The 26,249-nt window shown below is 31.2% G+C and overlaps 2 protein-coding genes across 3 annotated transcripts in view; one reads left to right on the top strand and one right to left on the bottom strand.

The window, feature by feature from the left end:
- The window catches only part of LOC113404244 (protein phosphatase 1 regulatory subunit 12A), a 538,461-nt gene that overhangs the window by 101,765 nt on the left and 410,447 nt on the right, over window positions 1-26,249 (top strand). The gene's annotated exons all lie outside the window — the stretch shown is intronic.
- On the bottom strand, window positions 9,334-24,729 carry LOC113404202 (melatonin receptor type 1B-B-like). 2 transcript variants are annotated; one of them, XM_026645035.2, is made up of 5 exons: window positions 24,370-24,729; window positions 14,791-14,876; window positions 11,751-11,951; window positions 10,239-10,408; window positions 9,334-10,057 (listed from the first exon to the last, which is right to left on the bottom strand). In XM_026645035.2, the coding sequence occupies exons 3-5, from the start codon at window positions 11,935-11,937 to the stop codon at window positions 9,356-9,358; spliced, it is 1,059 nt and encodes a 352-aa protein (XP_026500820.1). In that variant the 5' UTR covers window positions 11,938-11,951; window positions 14,791-14,876; window positions 24,370-24,729; the 3' UTR covers window positions 9,334-9,355. The 2 variants fall into 2 exon arrangements, with proteins under 2 accessions (XP_026500820.1, XP_026500819.1); XM_026645034.2 differs by lacking the exons at window positions 14,791-14,876; window positions 24,370-24,729 and having other exon boundaries at window positions 11,751-12,010.

Here is a 26,249-nt window from a genome sequence, read left to right as displayed (position 1 = left end):
ATGAATGTTTTTAAAGATGTTACGGATTTAAAATGCAGGGACATAGCGGTTTGTTTTTTTTTATCTAATGACAAAAAAGCTGTGAACGTTGTATATAAAGACATTCTGTAGTTTATTTACTATCATCATCGCACCCGTGCGAAACCGGGGTGGGCATCAAGTATTATATAAAAGAAAACATACTAAATTGAGACGAAAAAAGTGTTACACTTTTTCGTATATAAAATAACAATATTAAAAAAATATGGTCCCTGGGGCCGGATAAAAAACATATATCTATACTTAATTTCTGTGGACAGGTTCTGAAATAGCCAATGTCAAAGATTAAAACATAATCCACGTTTTGTCGTATGTCAAATCATTTGAAAAGTAATAAATTTATTTGTGCTAAATCGGCGTTAGTTTAACATTACTAATACGAACAATGTTACGCAAAAAGGCATAAAATTAAATATTCATTTTTGTACATAATTTAGATTTAGACAAATGGTTACTTTTATCTATAGTTATTTCAAAACAAATTAATATTTTTTATATTCATTCAGCATTGACAGTTCTAGAACAAAAGCTAATAGAGTATAAACCAAGTATATACACTCCACTTCATATCCAAATATGCTAGTCTTTGCTTCATTGACAAGTTAGGTAAGCGAGATACGAAATATAAACATCGCACGTTGAATTTGCAGCAGAATAGTATTCCCATCATATCGTATCGTATTTTGTGTATTTCGGACGTAGATATTATCGAACGTTTATTTCATTAAATGTTAAAATCAAACCTATGTATTGTGATTTATATATATATAGATTTGAAATCTGAGAAATGTAGTGATATTAAATTTTTTTTTTGATAATCAAAACTGATTTCTTAAATAGTAAATCCGAAAACTTCTGCTCAAATGGATTTGCAATAAATTATTGTTAGGGTTCCGTACCTCTAAAGGAAAAAAAGGGACCCTTATAAGATCACTTTGTTGTCCGTCCGTCTGTCTGTAAATGACGTCAAGACCCTTTTCTCAGGAAAACTATAAAGTTTAAATAAATACCAAATACTCAAGTCTGCGGTCCCTTCGAGCTGTAAAAATATCAAACCTCTAAATCAACGAAATCAAAAGATATGGCCATTCATTTCGCAGTTCCCATACATTCTCAAAAAGGAAATCTAAACCTATAAGGTACTTTTCATTGACCTAGAATCATGAAAAACGGCAAAAAGCAATACTTAGCATGATGTATGTATAGGAAAAAATAAGAAAACCGTAAATTTGTTTTAACATCAGCGTCTGTTTGACTGTCTGTCTGGTGGTACGGAATTCACTGTGCGCAATCGGAATCGCACTTGTCCGATTTTTTGTTAATATATTATTTTATATCTATTAAGTAAGGAATAAGGAATTTAAAAACTCACATAAGTTTGTAGATATTCTTGCATGCAATTTATTATCTGTAAGAATATCTAATAGAGCTAATAATTCAAAATAAATCTACATTAGTCAATAGAATAAATATTTTTATTCATATTATCCTTACTTATCTTTTATCAAATGAGATAGATATTACTCTAGACGCTAAAAATAATTCAAACGAGTTTTCTGTTTTCCTCAAAGCTAACTATGCACGAGTTGATTAATATTTTGATTACATTTTATATTTACAGTAGTTGTAAAATTAAAATCGTTTACTTTGAACCTTGAGCTATACAAATTTTAAATCTAATAAATATCTAAGGGAAGATGCAAATCGTGAAAACTCCTAACCTTATCAAATGAGATTACTAGTAATATTCGAAAACGTAAATTCAAGCTTTTTTTCTTCAAAAAACTCTTTGGCATTCTTATGCTTAAGAGCACAGTTGAACTATTAGAAATCAGGTGAAATCTTTGAGATTAAAAGTTCTATTGAAAGAAATTTGCCTAGAATTCCCGCCGCAGTCCCTCTATTAAATCAAACGATGCAATTTTTAGCGCCATAATCGAAAGAGCCGAGATGGCCCAGTGGTTAGAACGCGTGCATCTTAACCGATGCTTTCGGGTTCAAACCCAGGCAGGCACCACTGAATTTTTATGTGCTTAATTTGAAGGCGGTGAAGGAAAAATATCGTGAGGAAACCTGCATGTGTCTAATTTCAACGAAATTCTGCCACATGTGTATTCCACCAACCCGCATTGGAGCAGCGTGGTGGAATATGCTCCATACCTTCTCCTCAACGGGAGAGGAGGCCTTAGCCCAGCAGTGGGAAATGTACAGGCTGATTATGTTATGTTTATGTATCGAAATAAAATTATTGTATCGCTGGAATTTCAAATACCTGTGTTGTAGTACTTCTTAATCAATCAAATGAGTAAGACCTCAGAGCTTATCAAGCCAAATTTACTTTTAATATTCGTTTAACTGAAATTAGGACATAACGGTATAAATATTAAAATCAATTTTTCTAGGTCTAACCAGCCTATAAAGATTACGGACTTTGGTTATACGACTGTCTGATCGGCAGCTTAAAAAATTAAAGTACTTAAATAGCCTAGAAAATTAGAATACCGATACCAGATAGTTGATGGGCGAGTTGAGTTCTTGCCTGGAGTCCGCATCTAATTAAACAAATGAAACACAAATAAATGTTGGTGTTCAAATAATAATAGCAAATGAGCAAATGAGCAGATAGTTCAGGAGATGTCGTGGTACACTGTGGTAAAAAGGAAAAGCAGACTTCCTTCCTGATGTTACAACGGCCACGGTTGCGCCTACGGTGCGTAAGGCAACGTCGTCACGGCCAAGCCTAAGTTAGTCGCTCCTTGTACAGCTGCAGTGGTGTTAACATTTCAATCGGAAGCGGAGCAGAAAGGCATCACGTATGCTTAGGTCTTAGCGCGTGCTGAGCAGGGCGTGAAACTCTAAGACCTCAGAATCAATGGTGGGCTCAAAGACGCAGGTACTTACCGGACCCGGATGCTTCGGCAAGTACCTGCACGGTGTAGGATAACTGCGCGGTGGGAGGTGTCACCCTCCTATCAAGAGCGTGGTGCGCCAGTGGACACTGCGTATCACATTCTGACTGAGTGTGCTGCTAGGGGGCCCCAGAGGCATTCCCTAGCGGTGACTATGGGCGGAGACCTCTCGTTGCCGAGCGTCATCAACGCTATGATCGGGAGCGAGGTGTGCTGGTCGGAAATACGCTTCTTCTGGGAAATCGTCATGACGCAGCGAAATGGGAGCTGTTGCAGACCCAATCTGCCGAAGAAGACCGGGGAGGAGGTAACAACGTTACGCCCACTTTCTCCTCCCGCCTCATTAAGGGTCGCAGGGATTAGGGGAGTTCTCAGTACCCCGGGAATCCACCTTAAATTGGAGGCCGGCATAAGCGGGCCGACCGTCAGGGCGTAACGGTAGCATGCGACAGCGATGTACACCTGTACCGCTGGTTTTTCAGTGGGTATTTCGGTGTACTAAAGTCGTCCTGGGCACCGGCGAGTAGCGTGAAACGCGTATGCGTTTTTCCAGCGAGAAAAAATAAAAATTATCTGATTTATTTTATTTCAAAGGATTAAAATTTAGATTGAACGAGGAAATGCTAATTGGGCTCTTGTTACAACGAGGTCTTAATTGGTAATATTATTATTTTTAAAATGTTTAATACACTTGCCTAAAATTAAAGTCGTTTCATAAAATTAAAAGACATTGTAATTTTAATGGGTCTGTATTAATTACTTAAATATGAAAACGTTATGAATTTTTTTAAAAAAATAACTGTTATCTTCTGAAATAAATTGCTGAAATAATAATATTCAATATAAGTAGCAGACGTGAATGATTTAAGCAATTTTGCACGTTGTTATCAAATAGTTACGGTGGTATTTACCGTTATACTCTCGTTGCCTAGGTCTCGATCGATTGCGTTCATTTTCCAGTTCCTGTTACACTTGATAAATCAATATCCCCTCGCTGTAAACATGGAGGCGGAAACACGCCACCCCATGTGGCGTTTAATTGATCAATTAGTTTCTACATGAGGAGAGTATTAGACAATATACGTTTTCTTTTTATTTAGAAATATATCATCGTGAAAATTATTGCACCATTAAAATTTTGAAACGTCTACCAAATAATACGATATGAGAACACTGATTTTTTTTGTAAACGGATATTTCCGAATTTGATAACTGTGAGAGAGCAATTTCTGTAAAAATTATGTATTTTTCTTTTGTTCCATTTGAAATCTTAAATATTTATCAATTATTCATTTATAATATTCAAATAATCGAACTAAAAATAAAAAAAAGTAATTATTAATATAATTATTATAATGTAGTTATAATTATTAAATTAAATTATATTATTATTATGTTATTCAATTGTCAGAGATATTATATCTGCCCCAGAAAAAATAGATAACCATCTAGACAACTACAAAAGAAACCAGAAATTGCTTTTATACTAGTAGTAATCGAAACCGTTTATAAATAAATATTTAATGTAAACAGAAGTCGCAAATCATGTCCAATTACATGATTAATTGGAATAGTAAGTAAGCAAGTATAGCTCTTTCTTACATGCTCTCTATAACATAACATGATGACGAATATGATGTCGTTCTGACGGCGTCCGGCGGTCAATCTCAAGGAAAACTAGCCAAGTACACAGAACATATTGTGCACAAGTGTATTCGCAAACACACGCACACTGTCTACTCCCTCACTCTTATCTTACGATGGGATGACACGACCGGAAAAGTTTGCAAGTTGAAAAGTGAAAAGCTTTGCGTGCTTTCCGACGCCCGAAAGCGTAAATACTTCCGACTAATATGAAATAGTCTAAACAAACCTTAGATTTTCGTAGTCCATATAATTTGTTATTAACTCAGAACAATTTTTGATTGACCACCACACCACTTAACTACTTATATCCACTTTAATTTTCACTTCCAAAGTTCCGACGACAGCTTAAAATAATAGGTATATCTATCTATCTATATATCATGAATATCGTTGTGAAATTTTGTTTATTTGCGTTTGTGTATTGTCCGTTGCGGTTGGAATATACTATATATACAATAAAGGTTTTCTGGTTGACTGTCTTCAGGTGCAATCCAACAGGCTCAAGCTCAGCAAATTCGGAGTAAAATGATGATAAAGACCTTAAGGCTAATATTATATTATCATAAACTGCAATAATAGCAGTTACGAATATTAATAAACAAAATAATATAAAAATATAGATGTAGATGTTCTATTAATATAATAAGAGCATAATATTTTAAATAATTATTATCATATGAAGATAAAAACAAAAGGAGAGATCCATCTGGATGTTGTCCTCTGAATAATTTGGTCGTTCAAGAGTCAATGAGTACGAGTTTGATGAAAATGTACCGGAACCGAAGCGTAGCCGTCATATTTCAGGGTGCATGCAACAAACCTGGACGCCTCCTCGATGGTGGTTAAGTCTTGAACCATCTGTTGTCATCATGTACAGCTTCCCCACCCCCCTCCCCAAATCATACACCAAAATTGACGAACACTTTAAAAGTAACCTATTAAAGCTATGAACTTATAATATTATTTTCCACGACAAATTTATGCAAGAAAATTAAATTAAATAAATTCGAACCCCGCAAGATCGTTGACTGCGAACGCGCTTAGAACAATTAAGCAGATATTAACCGGTGTCCGTAATACACGAACGGAGAACGAGTATCATGGTTTGAGTAGCATCCTTAAATGAGTGAGAAAAATAAACATTCCGGCTGGCTGGCTGAGATGGAACGCCTGTCGAAGTCATAATAAACTACAAAAGAAAATTTGTTATAATAATATTAACTGTTGCCATGCATGCATGTCGGTTTCTTTACGTTCGAATCTTTCACATTACTCTACTTTTATTGCAAACAAATTGTTAAAATTTAAACGGTTAGGCTATGATGAAGGTTTCGCAAATTATAATCATTTCAAAATGCTAAATATCAAAAAGATGTCAAAAATAACACTTAAATTTATTAAACTAAAATACATTCGCATTGCGATAACTGTATTTTCTATTTAAAAACTATTAGTAGTAACTATATTTAAATAAAAAAGGAAAGTATTGCTTAGTTTCAGTTGTTTTTTTTTTCCATATTCAACAGCTTAGAATTTTATCAAGTAAGCATTCATGTAATATATTATGAAATAATCTTAGAATACTTTCATATTTTTTTTAGGTTTTTTTTTAATTGACTTGTACCAAGTTTTTAAGCTGAAAAGTGAAATAAGTGTTCAAAATAATAATTGAATTCGACCTCAAGCTTTACTAGATAACATATTATGTTAATTAAATATGTTTTTTATATAGATAAACGAAGGTTAGAACGTGACAGACATATTTATAAGCAAATAGCAAGAGTAAAAATAAGTTGTAATATATACCTATATACCTATATGTACATACATGAAATTTAAATTTAACAAAATGTCACTTGCTATATAAAAATTATGTACCAGCAAGTCTGAAATGTTTTGTGTATACAATACAAAGGGAACTTTCTAACAGTAGAAGGTTAAAAAAGCTCACTATCGCTGTAATTAATTATCTTATAAGCTTGTTATGAGAACAAACAAACATCCCACACTATCTATAGACCAGGTTTTCCATTGCAGTATTCAATCCACGTATTGGATGTTATATCGGACGCATGTTAAACAACTTCGATGGACCCTAGATTGGGAGCGCATTGACAGTTTCTAGGGCCAAAATACAAAGCTAGTATTGAATTGGAGAAAATAAAACGATATGTTTGCTGGCACATCTAATTTGAACTTTATTTATTTTAAACATTTATTTCTACACAGACAATAATGAAGATAGTAAAATGAAAGCGATTTAAGCATTAACATTTTTAACTGTTTAGTTAATTTATTAAATACAATGTTCTCGCCCAGAACACAAAACGAATAAATCTCGACAACTCAACAACTATAAGTACACAAGTTTAATTAAGTTAAATACAATGCGCTTTTAAAATTCATACATCATCATCATCATCCTCCTGCCCTTATCCCAATTATACTTGGGGTCGGCGCAGCATGTCTTCTTTTAAAAAAACAAGCTTTTAAAATGTATACATGGAAATAAAATTAAAATTATATTTTAATTGTAATAAATAAATAATTAAAAAAAAAATCATCGTATTAACTAAATCACTGTGCGTTTCAGGCGAGTCTATCGTTTAAAATATTACCTTATTATTAAAACACATATTAAAACACCTATGTCTTATTTAAATACATCGATAATTTTAAATATAAACATCTAAAGATACGATAGATAAGTTCAGCCAAGGAATATCTAAGATAAAGACAAAATTTTGTGTGTATCTAATTCGTTTGTAATCAATGGTCCAGATTGGGAAATTTTTAATTGTATATTCATTGTCCGGAACAGTCTTCTTTAGATATAATAAATAGATAAGGTATAATATTTTACAGTAAAGCAAGCGCTTATTTAATTAAATTTATAAGTTAAATAAATGCATTAAATGCAGACATGAACATTTATCTAAATTTTCTATTGACAACAACAACTTGAGTTCACTATTAATATATACATACATATATAACTTTACACTCACAGCACATACATTTTCTATTCCAAAGAAACGGTCAATGTTATAAAGATTATGTTTTATTTTTTTAATTTTTATGAATTACAAACAAAAATCTAGTATTATTAAAATGTCAGCGAAATGCATTGTAAAAATATACAAATATCGGAATATAAAATATCAGTTCAGATCGATTTTAGTAAAAAATTAAATGTAGGTAGCAAAAATTTTCCAATGGACGGAAATGATGTGTGAAAAAGGAAAAAAAAAACGTTCATTATATTCTTACAGACATTGATTATATGTATACGTAGGTATATAAAAATACTCATTCGTTAAGGTACAACGCTCTCACTAATATATGTTCCATTACATAAATATACTCTCATTTCATTAAAGCACATGTATTCATTCTTATTACATAAACGCTAGGCAATGATTGTTACTAAATATTAAAGTTTACGATATATGTAAGTACTATATTCTACACAATAGTATGTGTCACCACTAGATCCAAGTACATAAATATTTCATATTATTTATAATTCAAAAATCCATATATGTATGTATGAAATACTACTGAATAAAAATAATAAAATTTTAACATTAAAAAAACAATGTTTTTCTTTGTTATAATTATTTCGGAGAATATAAGTGTCATATTATAGATTTGACAAAAACACGACGAACTTGAAATCGCCTCTTTATTACACAAATATAACATCATGTTTAGCTATGATGCATACGAGCCACATAACTCAATACTCGTAATCTCCGCGAGATACGTCCGGTCTATCCATCCCTGGCGTAATTGTGTTACATAGAATTTAAAAGGCGATACAATCGTGTTTCAAAATAAATATCAATTTTAATATATTATATACTTTAACACGACGACTGTGCGTGATTTCGTACATACAATTTCATTACTTCTAAAGCCACTTTAAATTTCATATATACACCTTTGTCGTATTGCCATTAATACGGACATTGTAAGGCGTCCTCTAAGGGCCACCGGTTGGTGCTGTGCAGTCTTGGTGGCGAGGGGTCGATGTGCTTCCGGTTCAGTTGCTCAGTGAGCTTTGGCCGGAACTCTACGTACCAGACACTGCTTATTGTTTCAACGCTCATTATTTAGTGATATCTTGAAATTTGTGATATTCGACAATTATTTGATGTTGTCGAAACTTTGTGTCATTTTGCAAAATACCCATCTACGTCCACGCTATGTCGTCCGAAAACTTAGACTATATATCTATTTTTGAACAAATATCCTACATATATATATAAAAATACTACATATATTTTATCAAATAGTAATTTTTACAAGGTATAGAATTATATAGAATATAGTTTAGATAAAGATAATTATTTTGTTTTGAAAATGGTTTTAAATTTTAAAATCTTTATATATAAACTTTGACACATTTATACAAAATATATTATTGTATAAGATTTCCAAACTCTTTCTTTACATTACCAATTCATCATCAAAAATACTGATACAATCTTTTAACAGTAATAAAGTACTTATATGCTTAAAATTCATTCGATCAGGTTATGAAATGGAAAAATTTCTAATCAATAATATGTATGTTAAATGCAATAATTTGATCTAAATATATATTAATTAAGAAGCAATTTTTTAAAAGAGAGCGTAATATTTCGAAAACTGACTGTCTTTTTTCATGTTATCCGAATGTAATCGAATATCTGCCATATATGATTTTATCGGTTGTCGTTTATTTCATAATTATACTGTGGATGTTTTTATGGCACTTACAATTCCTGAGTCTCCTGCCAGTAAGTAACGCGTGAGTGACTCATAGTGACGGCCTGATGCATAATATGGACCCTTACTTCGCCGATCGTAGATTTGTATTCGATTGCCCGCCTGGGCCGATTGGAAATCGAACTTGACAAGGAACTTTTGCAGCAGCAGTAATTAAAAAGATGCGCATACGCTCGACGAAAGTTCATATTGAATATACCGTAAATGGAGCTGGTTAACGCGGAGCGGAACAAGCCAATGGCCATCATGTTGTAGTAAACAGCGTCGCTGGTGTTAGGGAATTCGTGAACGATTATGACGTAGGGAGTCCAAGCTATCATGAAGAATATATAAGCTGTTGTGTTAATTGATGTGGTTGAATATTCGCGGTCATAGAGGTGCGATCGTTTGTATTGTATTTGGGACCGAGCCCGCCGCTTAACTCGTATGGAGGATATAAAGAGAAACAACACAGTCAAGACGGCCGGCACTGCTTGGACAATAACCGTCGTGAAAATCCTGAAGTAGAAGTTGCCATAATGTTGCCGTTCACAGTAGTCATAGTCAAGGTCCATATAAACGCCGGCAGCACTGAGTCCCATATTCACGAAGAAGATTAATAAGCATACGACATCGATCCGCATAGACATGAACACAGCATATTCATCAGGCGTACGGCAAACTCTATAAAAATTTTCGACTGCTACGAACTAAAACAAAAATAAAATCATTATTTACTACAATATAGGAGATGAACATACGATCGTGTACACTAATTAAGAATATTTAGATGCGGTAGATTTTGTAACGTTTAATCATTGGGAATATAAGAGCCTATTCACATTATACTATTCTTACTCCTGTATAATAAATATAGCATTATTGTCTTACCGCGAAATAGATACCGTAGCAGTAGGTAGACGTTAAGCCAAGAAACTGTAGAGCCTTGCAGACTTGAATATTGTCCCACTGGCCAGAAAGTATGACGACTGCAGATACAGAAGTCACACCCGCGGTCATCACGAGGTCTGCCATACCGACGCATGCCAAATATACGTTTCCTAGGACAATTAATTTGATAAAACTACAAAAAAAAAAAATTGCAAGTCATATTAGAATCAAAAATATTATATCAATAAAATACTACTATAAATAATTAATTTATTACAATTAGTTCGCCATACAGTCAAATGGGGCACCTGTATGCGAGTGATCACCACCCATAAACACTGTAAGAAAAACTAACCCTTACATCGTAAATGAGCCATCGACCTTGAGAACTAAAATAAAATGACATACATTGTGCCTGTAGGCTCATTCATCCAAATATAGCTGTTTTAAATCAGTTATTAAATTGCAAATATTATATAATTAATATAATTTATAAGTTAAATATTGAGTTATAGACTACAGTATAAATGATGTAGAGGTGTAATAGATTTACATAATTCTCAAATAGCATAACAAAGCCAATTCAAAATCTACGAGATCAATTATCAATTAAAGTTTTTTCAAATTTTAGTGACATATCGAAAAGATAGGAAAGCTGTAATGTAACATTGATTGATATGGGTGTATTATTGAGCATACAAAGTTAAAGGGGATATAGAGCTCCTGATAGAGATTATGTATTTATCTGACTTTAACCAGAAGGGCTTTTTTAACTGAGCTGACTTTAATGCTTAATCAATTCATAAATTAAATCAAATCACTTTCATATAAACTTTTCCCCTATAAAACATTTGTATTTGTAACAAATACTTTGTGTTCTATCATTCCATACGTTTTTAATTCAGTCATTATAACGTTTCAATTAGTATATTATTTTGATAAGCGTCTGTTAGAACGGCTACAAAGTAAACATTTCTCTTTTATATATTGCGGACAATTAAAAAAAAAGCAAATATATGTTCTATTTGTTTCCCGTATGTACTAATTGCAAGTAATAAATGCTATAATAATTGATAAACATCCAAAGCTCTTGAATTCGCGGCGCTGTTTTTTTTCACGCCGCCGGCCGTTTGATTCTAATAGAATTAAGTGCAATTTTATGACCTTTTTAAAGGAAATGAAGCCGTCTAATGAAGCTATATTTTTAATTTGTAGTTCAAAGGAATTGAACATATATAAGCGATAAATTAAAAGCTATACTAGTTCTTAAAGTTCTTCCAAAATAAGGCATTACCGAGTATTTATAAATATGATAATTGTAAATTATAACAAAGCACCTTTAAATTACTTCGCATTGCCTTTTTGTCGCTTTGCTGACAGTTTAATTATTCACAAATTTCACAAAATCATTCTGTAATTATAGCACTATAAGCATAAAAAATCGCTTTGCATGTAATCCTTAAATTGTAAAAATATCATTGTTATTTACACTCGAGCTTCTACAATACTTACCAGCTTTCCTTAACGTGTGCTCTATGAAAAAGGAAGCGACGAAGAAACCGTTCATGGTGGATCCGAAACAGGAGCAGAAAAGCATAAGAAGAAGGCGGCTGATCTTGGGCCATTCATGGCTTAACGTCACCGGGGAGTATGCCCGGACCAGGGCTCCGCTTCCGTTAAAGCTTCCCACCCCAAGCATGGGGGGTATTGGATCTGTAGGCAAAGGAAAATCTCGTGCCTTAGTACAATTGAACATCGTTATTTGATTTTTTTATTTTCAATATTCAACACTTTTCAATCAAAAGTTGTCACTTTAGCTTTTACGTAAATTGTAATTGTAAATTAAAAAGTTCACTTTTTTGTGTGTTTTTTTTATTATTCTTTTCTTGTATTTATTTGTATTGTTTTAAAAAAACACAGTTTTTCACGAAGTTTTTCAGATTTTGCAATTTTCAATTTAAATTCTGTGTCATTATTTTTAAATTCTGTGACACCATTATTTTCAAACAATTACAATAATAGTCACAGTGAATTTCCTTTAATTTATAACACAATATTTAAAAAAACACAACCCGATACGTGTTCGCATTTACGGGTAAGCGCGCGGCTACCGTTGCACCGGACATCTTATGCACTGACTACGAGTGACTGCTGCGTTTTCGTAATGAATGGCGGTATGACTGAACTCCACGCTTTGGTTGAGCGCCGTGGCCGTGAACTTGTATTCATAATGTCCGTGTTTACACATGGGATACATAAAATCGGTTAAAATTTAACGTTTAAAAAGAATCCTTAAATATAGATATTACGGGCAAAGCATTTACTTTAAATAGTAAAATATGAAACGACGATTTTATTGAGTCACCTGGACTTTAAAGAAATTAATCACGAATATATATAATAAATTGGCAAATAAATAATGTTGTGATATGAGTTTGGTTAATAATTGAGGTTATAAACGTGAAAATAAAATACTTCGTGTTTACAGATAAAATGTGCGAATGTCTGGGAAAGCCAGGCCAGTCAATAAATTATATTATATTATTTTTTGTTAAGTATAAGGAATATAAATTTTCAGTTCCACTTTGCTCTGCGAAACTTGCAATAGAAAAATATTTGTGGCATTGTGGCGAGTAGTAATAAGAAAGATCTGTGCATAGGAATATTAAAAAAACTACAAATAATTATTTTTGCACACCCCCACAACACCACACCCATATTAATGAATGTCAATATTTTCCAATAATTTAGTATTTATTTTGAACTAGGTAGTACTTTTTACTTTTTTTACTTTTACTTTTGTGATATAAATAATTACGATATTAATTATAAAAGAGCGCTTATGTTATCTTATTTGTTTAGCTAAAATGGATAGTTTGTGGTTGAATAATTTTATAAATGCTTGACAATTGACTTCGTGGATGCTTACGCTGAACTGACTAACTCGATATTACCATAATTCAATCTCTTTATTTAATAGCTAATAAGAAAATGTCTTCGTGTTTGTATCCAGTCGTGTATTTCATTTTATTCTAAACTTATGATAATTTTAAATATATAAAGTTCATTATAAAAGTATTCGATATTGCTCTTCTGAAATAAGTTAAACTGATCAACCACTTGGTAAGAGATCTGTGAAGTATTTTTGTACAGAGTTTGCTAATATTTTATGCCGATATTTATTTAATATCAAAACATTTAACATCTTGCATTGTTGAGTTTTGTGCTGTAATACAAAATACTTGTTCATGTCTATATTCGGGGTTAAAAACCTACAAGATAAACTTCCAGCGCTATAGACACGGCACATAGTTCAAACGTGTAGGAGTTATAAGGATATCAAAAAACGTACATTTTAAATAAATAAGAGGAAAAGGAACATTAAAAGAAAAGTAATTAATTTAGTTGACGATTAATTAATTGGGTCTATTGTTATTTAAAATGTGTTATTAACAAAGCCCTATTCAATATCTTATATTTTTTAGTTACTAGATAAAGCAAGTTATTTATGTAAACAAGGAAGATAAATGGATCAAATACATCCCAGAGAATACCATTTACATAAATTTTAAGAAATATTAAATATTTCTTACGCCACCAATGAGCCGTTAACTTGAGAACTAAGATAACATGTTGTTTGTGCCTGCATTAAGCTGGCTCATACACCAAAACCGAAACAGATTATAGAATGAGTTGGTACACATTCACAGTTGTATAAAGCTACCGTACCACAAAGTAGTTTATATAAATAACGTTACTGTATTATAATGTTGTGGCTGTTTGTGATATTTAGTGAATAAAATTTAAAAGAATGACTTCGAAGGAAAATGTATGAAAATGTTGTATAATGACAATGGATACTAAGAATTACTAGCTTTGTAAAAGCCTTTCGACAAAGATAGTCTCATCTTTGTGTGCAGATCCATTACTATTGTTAACACGGTAACTCCAAGATCAAAGATAGTGTTTCAAAAGCTTTGAATAAGCGTACTGATAACCAAGAGTTCCGATAAGACAATCAATATATTAGGAACTTAAATAAAAAAAAAAACACATTTCATAATTGATTAACTTAAAGTCATAACCGCAAACTCAAACACACACATTTCCTATATATTTTTTTATAATTATTAAGTATAAATCCATAGTTGGCACATTAGTAAGCGGAAAGAATGAAAATATTAATTTGAAAAAAAATGTGGCTGTATTTGTAACGAAGAAGCATCCTAGCACAGATGAGATTTTACGTATATATTTTTTGGCATTTCCTTATTAAGATATTGTTGTCAGAAGGATTCGTGGCATGGGTCCCAACATTCATTAATAAATTGAAATGATGCCACATATGGTCCTCATAGTTTGTTATGAGACATTAAAAAATAATCGTTTGCCGGCTCTTGTATAATTACCAATTGTATAATAGAGAAAATTTTGGCTTTATTGTTTTACAAAAATAAAATAAGTTTCAAAGTTCCCTCTAATTGGAACTGAAACCTGAAATTTATAACAACATCTAATGATGTAACTTATGTTTATAACTTCATCTACGTACCGACAGCCCCACAATGATGAAAACTGAAAGCGGCAGATGATGCCGCTTTAAACGAAAGGTACTTTGTCAAATTATTGACTCCAAACCTGAAATAAAAAAAAGTAATGATCTTTTTTTATATTATATTATATTTATTTATATTGAATATATACATATTATATTTGGCAGGGTGTCGTTACTATAAATATAATTATGTTTTAATATTGTCAAGAATAGAATCCTAAATTGTTACTCATGTTGAAATGGGAGATCGCATTGTTACCAAACAAGACAGTGAATCGTAATTAGAACAAGTCGCTATATTTAACATTTAAATAATTGAATCTTTTAGTAATAAAATGACCAACTACTTATGAGGTATTACGGAAATAGTACATAATCTTATTAGCCAGTAGATTCTTTGGCTTAGAAATATTGTTTTTGAACATAATTCCCAAAAACTCATCATGAAGTAAAATATTACTTAAAAAATAAAATCAATTTATTGCCCATTTCAAGTTTAAATATTTATTTGACTGGCTTTTCATATTATACCACGGCACGTCTATATAAGACTATGATAAAAGCCAATGCTTTCTAGCAGAACAACCCATCTATGTTCGCTAGACCGACATTTTAATATTATTTGATAAAATAACTAGAGCACCACGTATGGGTGGTCCATTACTAAATTGTTAGACGATTGTAAATCAATAGGATTAGAATAGCATTGATAATAACTGTTATTGGAAGATTGAAGTAATTTGTTGCGGAAAAGGTTTAGTCTGTCATTTTTATTCATCTTTTACCCCCCCAGAATGTGGAATAATCTCGACTATATTTCCAAGGAATAATCAATCAGTGATAAAAATGCAACTTCGTCGACCATTTCTTCAACGTCCTGCACCGGTTGGTCGCACAATTCGACGCTATGACACACGTCCCAAGCCAGAATTTTTCATTATTAGCTTTTTTTACTAAACTATCTTTGACATTTTTTATTAGTTAACATTTTAGTTTTAAGTAACACAATAATATGAGAATCATCGGCTTATTTTTGCAGAATTACTTTATTAATATTTTGTATATTTTTTATTACTTCCCGATTCCCGCAAATCGTGATACAACCCTTTGTGGCTTGATAAATCAGTGCCAGACGAAACGTTGTGTTGAATTAACCTGTGACACATTTCTCCCCTAATACAGGTCACGGGGTTTTGAGATTTCCCTATGCTATATTAATCGGTAACGTTCAGCCGTTAGCCGATATATGATGTATGTATGTATGACTTAGTGTTGAGATTATGTTATTCTATGCTAAGTAAAAGATTGTTGAGGAAAGAAAAAAAAAACAAAATAGATTTACATTTTAATGGTGCCATGTCAGGATGCACATTATAATTACTACAAAAACAATATTTATTACAATAAAATTTTATTTAAATGCTTTAAGAAAACGATATCTCGTAGTGATACTTTTAACAGGCTTTTTTTTTCGTTTAAATACCTGTCATGTCTGTTGTTGTTTGGGTCACTAATCCGCAGCTAACCAGCTATCAGGACGGAACTTAGAATGGGCTATCACACTTGAATTATCAAATATTAGATCCCTAGGATATGATGACAAGGTTACAAGAATTGAATATAGACACAGAGACTGGTGATACTTAATGAATAATGTAATGTTGACATGAATGCTATATAGTAGCTATTTTCAATATTATGCTTTGTGTTAACTGTTACATGATTTAATTTTCTATTGCAAAGAACAATGTCCATTTCGCAATCGAACAAATTCGGTATTGTTATTAATTTGTGTGTCCCAAAGAAACATTTTAATTTTTTTATGTTTTAAATAACTAAATAAATAATAAATTCCATTATTAAATTTCACGGTTTTCTCCCAAATTAATGGCCAAATTAGAGCAATTTCAATATTAATTAATTTTCCTTTTGTATTATGTTACATTTAATAATATGTATGTATATAATTTTATAAAAGGATTGTCGTTTTAGTTAAAATCTAAAATATCAGAATTAATGCAAATAAATATTATATATTTAAATGAAACACAATAAAAAATATATATAATCTAATTTTCATTTTTTGCTGTCTTTACTATAAGTCTCACGCACACTACGATATCTAGTAAGCATGACCGACACTCACTCACACTAATGCACGTTTATTATAATTTCCAAATGGAGCGCCTTCGTGAGCTAATAGCTCTAAAATAGGTTCGGCAGGTGTTTTGATTTTATACGTCATTTTAATAAATATTTACTAACTCCAACTATTGGAAATCATCTTCATTTTCATGATTGATTTCAATAATGCAAGTAACGCGCTGTTTTACATGCTCCTTGTATTATGACAGAGTTATCGATAGTTGATATGCCTCTAATTTATAAAATTGTAGGAGTCTATATAAATGTGATTCGTCTTCTATTAACATTTTCACTTTTTGTACTATAATTAACCAAGTAACTATCTATGTGAAGTTTATTCTTGGCAATTTCTACATATCCAAAGCTTCAGCGGCCGGACAATCTCCAATAAAATGAAACTATTATACAACTGAATATATAAGGATAGACTACGCAGTCTATCCTTATATCCTTATCAACTGTCAATAAATGCTTAGCAAATCTGTGGGAAAAATCTTGTGTTTGCGACTGTTATACATCTGCGATCGTGTATCGTGAGGGTGTTCAATCCATCTCCATTACCGTACTATTCTCTTCACTCTTTCTGATCCCTCTTCATTCGATTCTCTCTCTGCTCGTGTTAATGTCAAGTAAACAAGGGTTTTGGGGATCATAACACCTCTATAAGGGCTTGGATACAGATACTATTTCGATTGATGAGTATGTATTTCCGTATACTTAAATTAGGCAGTACGCTACATCCAACGTGCTTGTGCTGTGTGCGCGTATCAGTTCTTGTGGGATGGACAAGAAATAAAACCGATTACATTTAACACGTTACCTTATATTAGATCTAGCAACATTACACATTACATATGATAAATTTATTAAAGTAGATATGAATTTATAATGTGAATAATGGAAATCCTAAGAATGTACAATTTAATTACTTAAAAAATATTAAATGTGTATCAAACTTATTCATAGGTATAGGTCCACGTACAGCCGTGGGTCATGTGTAAACTCTTTCTGTTTGCGTCGGATTTGCCTTCCCGTCGGATTATGAGAGTGAGGGAATAAATATACCTGTATATGCGCACACACTAGCGTCCTCTCCTGTCTAGTTGATTTGACACCCTTGCGTCGCCGTAGTCGAAATCGATCGGGACGATATTATTATAATTATTTGAAAGTGTTATGTATTGTATTTATTTTACCACTAGTAGATCGTATTGAAATAAATTCAAGGTAATAGAAGTCACTATGTTTAAGATAAAATAGAGGCTACGTTTTTAATTTAATTTTTTCAGCATTTATTTGTCATGTTTTTGTTGCAATTTTCCTAACTGGGCCCGAAATTACTTTATTGGTAGTGGTGCTGATATTAACTCGTTTAGTTTGAGGTAGCATTTCTTAATAATAATTATTTTTACGTACAATATTTTATGAAAATAATAATATATACCATTCAACGACCTTTTTTCTCATTTTAAATAAAGAACAATGAAATAAAATAAGTCTGAATACAAAGTAAACGATGAAAATGAAGTTATCACAATTTAAAGTAGAGTTAATCGGTTTTTATATTTTAATAAAATAAATCCAATATATGAACTAATATTTTCTGTAATACTGATATGATTTCAATACAATTTTCATGGAACCCACTTCAGCTGAATAATATGTTCATATTGGTTTAGAATTTCTATTTGTGTATTACGTTATTAGGTATATTCCAATTTCCATCCTTTTAAATTATAATAATATGTACTCGATATTATATAAGTTACTTATTTTCATGTATTATTGCTTTACATCCTAAATATGTCTGAGTAAAATGAAACATGGGTCAGTAAATACGTTCAGATTATTATTGTATACGCTGTTATTAAATTTTCTCTCTGACAGACAGTCACATGCATGTAGGTGGTGTAATACTAGTGCCAGTAAAGGAAATAGTTTAAAATTTTATTGATGAGAATGTGCTCTTGGTTAATTTAAAACTGTGTATACCGTGTCACAAAGCCACGACAAAGTTACGAATGCTTTAGTTTCGTCTGAAGCTTGGCAAGCATTATCCAATAATGTTTAATATTATAAATGTGTTCTACTCGAAAATATCACATATTTGAATTACATTATTCCGAATTTTAACAAACATCAGAATATTAAACTTAACTTAATTGTCAATTTTGAATAATTTTACATAAAATTGAACCTTGTTGAAAGAATTTATCTGAATACGGAGCACTTTCTTTAGAGGAATTGTTTTGTTAAATTTTTTTCTAACTTCACCGATATTTTTTTTGCCTCAAGAAAATTTCAATCTTTTTTTTTTTTATTGATGCAATACTCGTCAATCATTTATCTCACCTTTCAACATTACAATTGGCAACTTACAACGTTACTGAAGTCAATGAGCCAGCTCATTGAGTAGTAACGATAGGAATTAATTTTCTTTGGAGGTATTAATTTCAATTTTATACGTAGCTACTAGTTTTTGTATTTTGGACCATAATCAATTAGTCATTGAAATTTTTGGAATATAATATAATATATTATAAATGTTGTATGTTTCGAATCTATCCATTCTCTTATCCCAAGATTTTTTAAATTATGATAGATCGATATTTTTGTATTTTGTATTGGTAATAGGAAATATATACTTTTAAAGTACGTATTTATATTTTAGGTTTAAGGTTAAACAAATTTATTTCTGCAAAAGATTTACTCAATAATAATTACAACAAAAATGGCCATTACTGTGTTCATTATTTATTTATTCACAAATGGACGGTAACGTATAAATTAATCGATATTTAAGTATCAGTTCATGCATAGTATAAAAATCTGCAACTAATGTAAATGGATGTTTACTAAGGCTACACACACAGTGATTGATAACATTGATTGTTTATGTAAATATGCATTGTTTACTGGTTTATTTATAGTTTTTAATATTCGACATTTGATAGAGTATTATATTTACTAAGTAATAAAATGAATGTTTGTATAAAATATATGAAAGAGTTCATATGGTTAATTTTAGATGTCATAGATATTATTAAAAATTGATAATATATATAAAATATATAAGCGAATACATTTATGAAATGTGTTTATTTTAAATTTCCTAATAGCGTTTTAGTAGGGTGAGAGTTGAGTCACTGTAGCGTGCGAAGGCGATTACGTGACGCCCGTTGAAGAGACGGAGAGGACACCGCTAGTTTTTAGTGGGTGTTCGGTGTATTAGGGCGCAATAGGCGCCCTGGGCAGCGGTGCGTCTCACATAGCCCCCAACTTCACGTAGGGGAATATAGTTTCGATAACAGTATATTTTTTTATTTAATTAATAAAGATATAGCACTTTTCATCATAATGATAGGAAATAAATAAATAATAAACATTATTACGTACTTTTAATATCTTTCCAAGAATTTGTGATAGTGTAGTCAAATTTTTTTTTGTCATTTTTGTTGGTAAAAATGCTTCATTATAATATTTATAAGTATAATTATTATAGATTAAAGTGGATATATCATGAAAAACTGTTGAAAGTTTATGAATTCGTAATTTTTTTAGTGAAAATATATTATTATTTATACAGATTAAAAATCAATCGTTTGGAAAACTGTAAGCTAAGATAGAAAATCACTAATTTGGAAAGTATGAGTTTTATTTTGGTTGGGTTTCGACGGATTTTTTGAAGTTGAAAAAACTTTTGATATAACGAAAAACTATAAACAGACCTAATTTTTTCAGACCGATTAAATCCAAAATGTAATCAGGCTTAATTTTCAGTGAATCCTATCGATCGTGAATAGCACTACCGACCGACATATCTTACGATAAAAAATAACACACACACAAATACGGTCTTACGGCAAGCTACCAGAATGGATTCCTAGGAACCAAAGCGAAATCGAAATGCAATATTTGAAATAACAATAACTTCGTAATGAGAAGTTAATATAATATCTAGATTTTTTAATTGAACAAGAAAAATTAAAACTATTTAATATTTGAATTATATTTAAAAAGTGTAATAATGTACAAGTTTATTGTAACGGAACATGCACGTTTTCAATGCAACAGCCTAAGCTCTACTAAGTATTTGGTTACTTAGAACTTACTAGCTTGCCCTCCCGTTTCGCAGGACCTAAAATATAACTTAACATTAATATTTAATATTTATGCCATCATTTCTCTTAACATTTGATATTCAAATAAACTTATTCTAGTAAAATGTCAATAATATGCGTTTACTAAATTAAAATCAATTAAAATGGCAGAAACAGATCCGTATTTGCCCCCGACAATGCATGGAGAAGGGAATTAAACTGCTAATGTTAAGTTTCATTTTTTTACGCTTTAAAATCAGGAACGTGATTTTTGTTAACTATATAGGTCCTGAAGACTAAAATGTGTATAAATTATGGTTAACAAACTATGGAATGAAGCAAATAACGTCATATTTTTAAAATTGGCAATAAACCCAACATACAAAATTACAAAACCAATATGTTTTAAGTCATTATTAATCTGTCCGGTATTAACACGACATATGAGTTAATCTGTAATATCAAAGTATCAGCATGGTTAAATTCAAAGGATGTCTATATTGTCCAACTTTAAACTATTTATTGGTGACTGACGTAAAAGAAAATATGCAGGCCAAATAGTAAGCTGGTACCTCTTTTAAGACAGATAATACATGGTGAATTATTTATATTTGTAGATGTAAAAATCCGTAATAATATAAAAAGGTTGAAGTTTAGTGTTTTTCATACTACTCTCATTCTACCTATCAATTCGATTTGAGCTCTTTTCACAAGTCGTACATCTGGTACCCCGTCTACCCGAGGAGAAACGGCATTCATTGCGGATAGAAAAAATTCTGTAATACAACAGTTTTGGGGAAATCGCAGTCACATGAGGCATGCTTGTTGAAGTGTATGAGTACCAAAAGGTTATAACAACTTATACAAATTTAAATAGTTGAAATGTAAAATTTTGAAACAAACATTGCAGCTCTGTTTTTTTTTTAAATTGACATTACCGTATTTATTTTCATGATTTTTTAATTAATTTAATCCGTAAATTAAGCCACGTCGTTGCCAAACGAAACGTGGCTTCGTAAATCACAAATGGACAAAACAACTCCAATATTTTTTTTAAAATACATTTTTCATTTAATCGAAACAGTTATTTATTTTATTTTTATAAAATATCAGTTCGGCTACGAGCCTTTTTTGCTAATTGGTGTAGGAAACAAAATATTTGGTAGAGCTTTTAGTTGTTTTGAGCGGGTATTATATTTATATTATATTATACAGCCGAACAGCATTAATTAAGCATTATTGTTGTATTCTAGTGTAAAGGGTGGGTGAGCTAGTGTAGCTATAAAAACAAGAGACATAATATCTCAGTTACAAGTGTTGGTGGCATATTAGCAATGTAAGAAATTGTTAAAATTTCTTACGGCGCTCGTGTCCATGGACAGTGGTGACCTATCTAGGGTATAAAAAAGAAAACATAAAATCTTTATTAAAACATATGAATAGTTCAGTTAGTAAAAAAATATATATATTTAGATCGGTAGTTTCGTACTTATAGCATGTACTCTGAATAAACAGATGAAGGCCGCGTGGCGAGATGTTTTGGCATATAGCAAAGTACGCCCGAGCAGATCTCATAATTGAATTATATTGATTGTATATAATTTGTTTTAATCGCATTATGTACAAAAAATATAATGAGGTAAAATTGTAATCATACGCTTCTGAGGTTACGGCGGACGTTGAAATTGAAGTCAAAAAATCCTTTTTTATTTTTAAATATGACGAATATAAGATCTCTTTTGAACCAACAGTACAGTGTATCAAAATCTATATTACGCATATTTTCATCAACTCATTTGTTGTTTTGTCTTGTTGGTTTTGCATAAATTAAGGTGGTGAAAGAAAACATCATTAGGAAACCATGCATGTGTCGGATGAAGATCTTCCACCGATCCCCATTAGAGCAGCGTGGTAGCATAAACGCCAAACTTTCTAATAACATCTAATGAGATCGCTCTCTAAGCGATAAAACCGTCTTTCGTATTTTATCTTTTTTTTTCATTACTTTGTTTTTTGGTGTACATTAAAGCATAATTTGTATTGCATTGAAAAATATAAAACTCTAAATGATGCCTATACTAGATATAATTAATTTATAACTCCTTAAAAGGAAAAATTGTTCAGTATATTGATTGGACTCATACTAATATCAAGAAAAGATAATTCAATTAATATTTGAATTTGAAAATGTTTTCAGGTATAGCGAATTACACTAAAGCGGACATACGCAAAAGAAAATCATCAACAACAGTCGAAAATAAAACTATATATTTAACCATATGGGAGATTTTTCGATATTGTAAATATCTAGAGAGGAGATTGCAAAAGCGCATCGCTAAATAAATATTCACACGCATTAGCTATTATGGTTTAAAAATACCTATACAGTATATTATAAATTGTAAGTCTTAAACTAAAATAGGTTATAGACAGAACCAATATGAACAACTAATTTTACAAAAGAGATGCTATTTTATTCAGACAAACACCTTCAGCAGTAATTGATTATATTAAAATTTTAAACAGCGTTCTGTTAAGATATATTTCATATATTGTGTGTGTAAACTATGTATGGGCGGAGAGATTGCGTAATATTTATTTCCTTTAAAAAAGTTTACATTAATAGTTACTAGATTAAGATGGAAGGTAATAAAATTCCTTTACTAAGTTTAAATAAACTATTAATTGTTTTTAACTTAACACAAAGAGTAAAAAAAAATTATATTCATATTAATTTTATATTCACAAAGTATTGAAACCTTTTCTAAAATATATAAACGTACGTAATAATATTAATATATAATAATATTTATTAAGCGGAGTTCACGAAAAGAGCTAACTTTAATACATATATATGGATTTCATTGTCTAGTAATAAATAATTCTAGTCTGATCCTGCTCCACGTTTTGTAAATTTTCATAAAGCCCTAATATCATTTTTTTTAAAGGCACTTTCTAAAATCACATTATTTTAATTTTAATTATAAGAAAACAATGTTTATTTGCAAAATTATAATAAATCTTATGATAACAATTAAAATCCACTTATGTTTAAATCTTATCTTCTTTATGCACATTGTGATTGGCTCATTTAATATCAGCGATTTTTCGAAACGTCAATTAGTTAATAAAAGTTTGCTTAGCATGAAAATAGCTTAGGTTATCAAAACTAGTCAATAGACCTTTCATTTATTTATATATCGAAAATAAAATGTATTTACAATGTGTTGTGCGATTTAAAATTTAAGTCTTAATAAAATATATATATTATACATTTATTTTGTGGTTTAATAGTATCAAAGCATTTAATAATAATCAAAATAAACCTTACTGTCAACATGTTGGTACTCGTAGTCAAATTTAAACAGATGGCGGCATCAAAGTTTATAGTTATATTAACTTGGTTTTAAGTGTTTCAAAAATATTAAAACAATTATTATATTCAATACGATAACAAAATTGATTAAACATAAGTTTTTCGTCACTTTATTTACACTGTTTGGGGTTATTATCACAAAAATACACGAATAAAAAACTCACTAGTGCTTCAAAGGCACAACGATTGTACTTTAAAGTAAAAACAATTATCAAAAAGTAATCAAAAACAGTGTGCGTTTAATAAGTCTCATTTATTAATCTACCGCATTTTTGATTTATTCATTTTAATCTCGGCTTTTTTATGGTTGGTGCCGATCAGTTGCTAGGGCATGGAGGGGGGGCAAAGGATATAGGGGCAAAGTTGCGCTGTTTCGTAAAAATAAGTTTTTGCGCAGTAATGTGGACGTGTTTCAGGTTGTCGTCGGCGACTGCCAGCCGGCTACATGACGTAAGCTGTTTGAAGATCAAAAACACAAATAGACGACACTCCGGTCACTTTCATACTTGTTTCATATATAAATGCAAATCAACTCTGAGATCGTTTTATGTTCTTCTTTATACTAAGTTTACTATCGATTTAAGTTTCTTACATTTTGTTGAGTATAGGTGGATATAGTTGAATATACGACGATTACTTTAGTTAATGTATTCAAAATTGTTATGATAAATTATAATTTAAAACAAAAAAAGAACTTGTAAAATCTGTAATGTATGCACAACTTGGGTATTTTTAATAGTTAAATGTTTGAATTCTCAGATAATAATTTAAGTATGGATAGCTTTAGCTTTTTGAAATGTCACGTAGTTAGCGGACTCGCAAATGGGCCACCTCAGGATGATCACCACCGTCCATAGACCTTGACACTGTAAGAAGCATTTCATCATCATTAACCATCTATTACATTACAAATGCGTCACTAACATTGGGCTCTTAGATGTTATATATCTGGTACCTTTATACTGGCTTCATAGCCCTTCAAACCTAAACACAATAATTCAAAGTTTTGCCATTTGGCGTTAGAAAATAATGATGAGTGGGTAGTACCGATCCATGTGAGCTTGCACATATAGATATGAGGAAATGATTATTTAACATATATTCGTCGAAAATCTTCACGAGAACTGTTGAAAACACACAGATAGCAACTGGTACATACAGCCGAATGGTGCACCTTAGTGCAGTCTACGGATATACTCAAAGTAATAAAGTATCTGTACCTAGCATATATAGCGGTATTGCGATCTCCAGACCCAGTCGAAAACTTTGTACTTGACTTCAACATAAGGAGAGAAATAATCCCTACAGATGCAAGGGTACTTCAGGAGTAATTCAGAAGGATCCAACATCCTCGCAATACATGAGACACAGGCACTAGATTACGAGGCGATCATCCTACACCTACAGACTGAGCTACAAATTTCATATTGCACAGCAAATTGCATGATATCGAAATCCATGTACCACTCGAAAAGCTTAGTATTTTATACCGATGACAAAAAAAAAAAAACGAAACGAACACTGGAAAAGGGAACTGATATACTGGATTACAGCCTAAAAATATCGATCCATAGAATCGAATGTTTATCTGAATAAGAATTACATAAAATGGCTTCACAAAACAATAATAATTATTATTAGTGTACCGTAGTAGATAGACACAAGTCATCGCAGTAATTTCTATAGGGCTTTTTAAAACTTACGTTTTTGTAGTATGTTTTGATTTATCTCTAAGATTTAGCTAATGAAAACAGTTTTTTGATAAGAACCGTCATTTTTTAGCCATCCATCAGCCAGCGTAGAAGACTATGCATTATGGATACTAATACACATTC

The sequence above is a fragment of the Vanessa tameamea genome, chromosome Z, assembly GCF_037043105.1.
Source record: "Vanessa tameamea isolate UH-Manoa-2023 chromosome Z, ilVanTame1 primary haplotype, whole genome shotgun sequence".
Taxonomy (NCBI): domain Eukaryota; kingdom Metazoa; phylum Arthropoda; class Insecta; order Lepidoptera; family Nymphalidae; genus Vanessa; species Vanessa tameamea.
The sequence above is the reverse complement of the archived record's forward strand: the minus strand, read 5'-3'. Positions and strand labels throughout refer to the sequence as shown.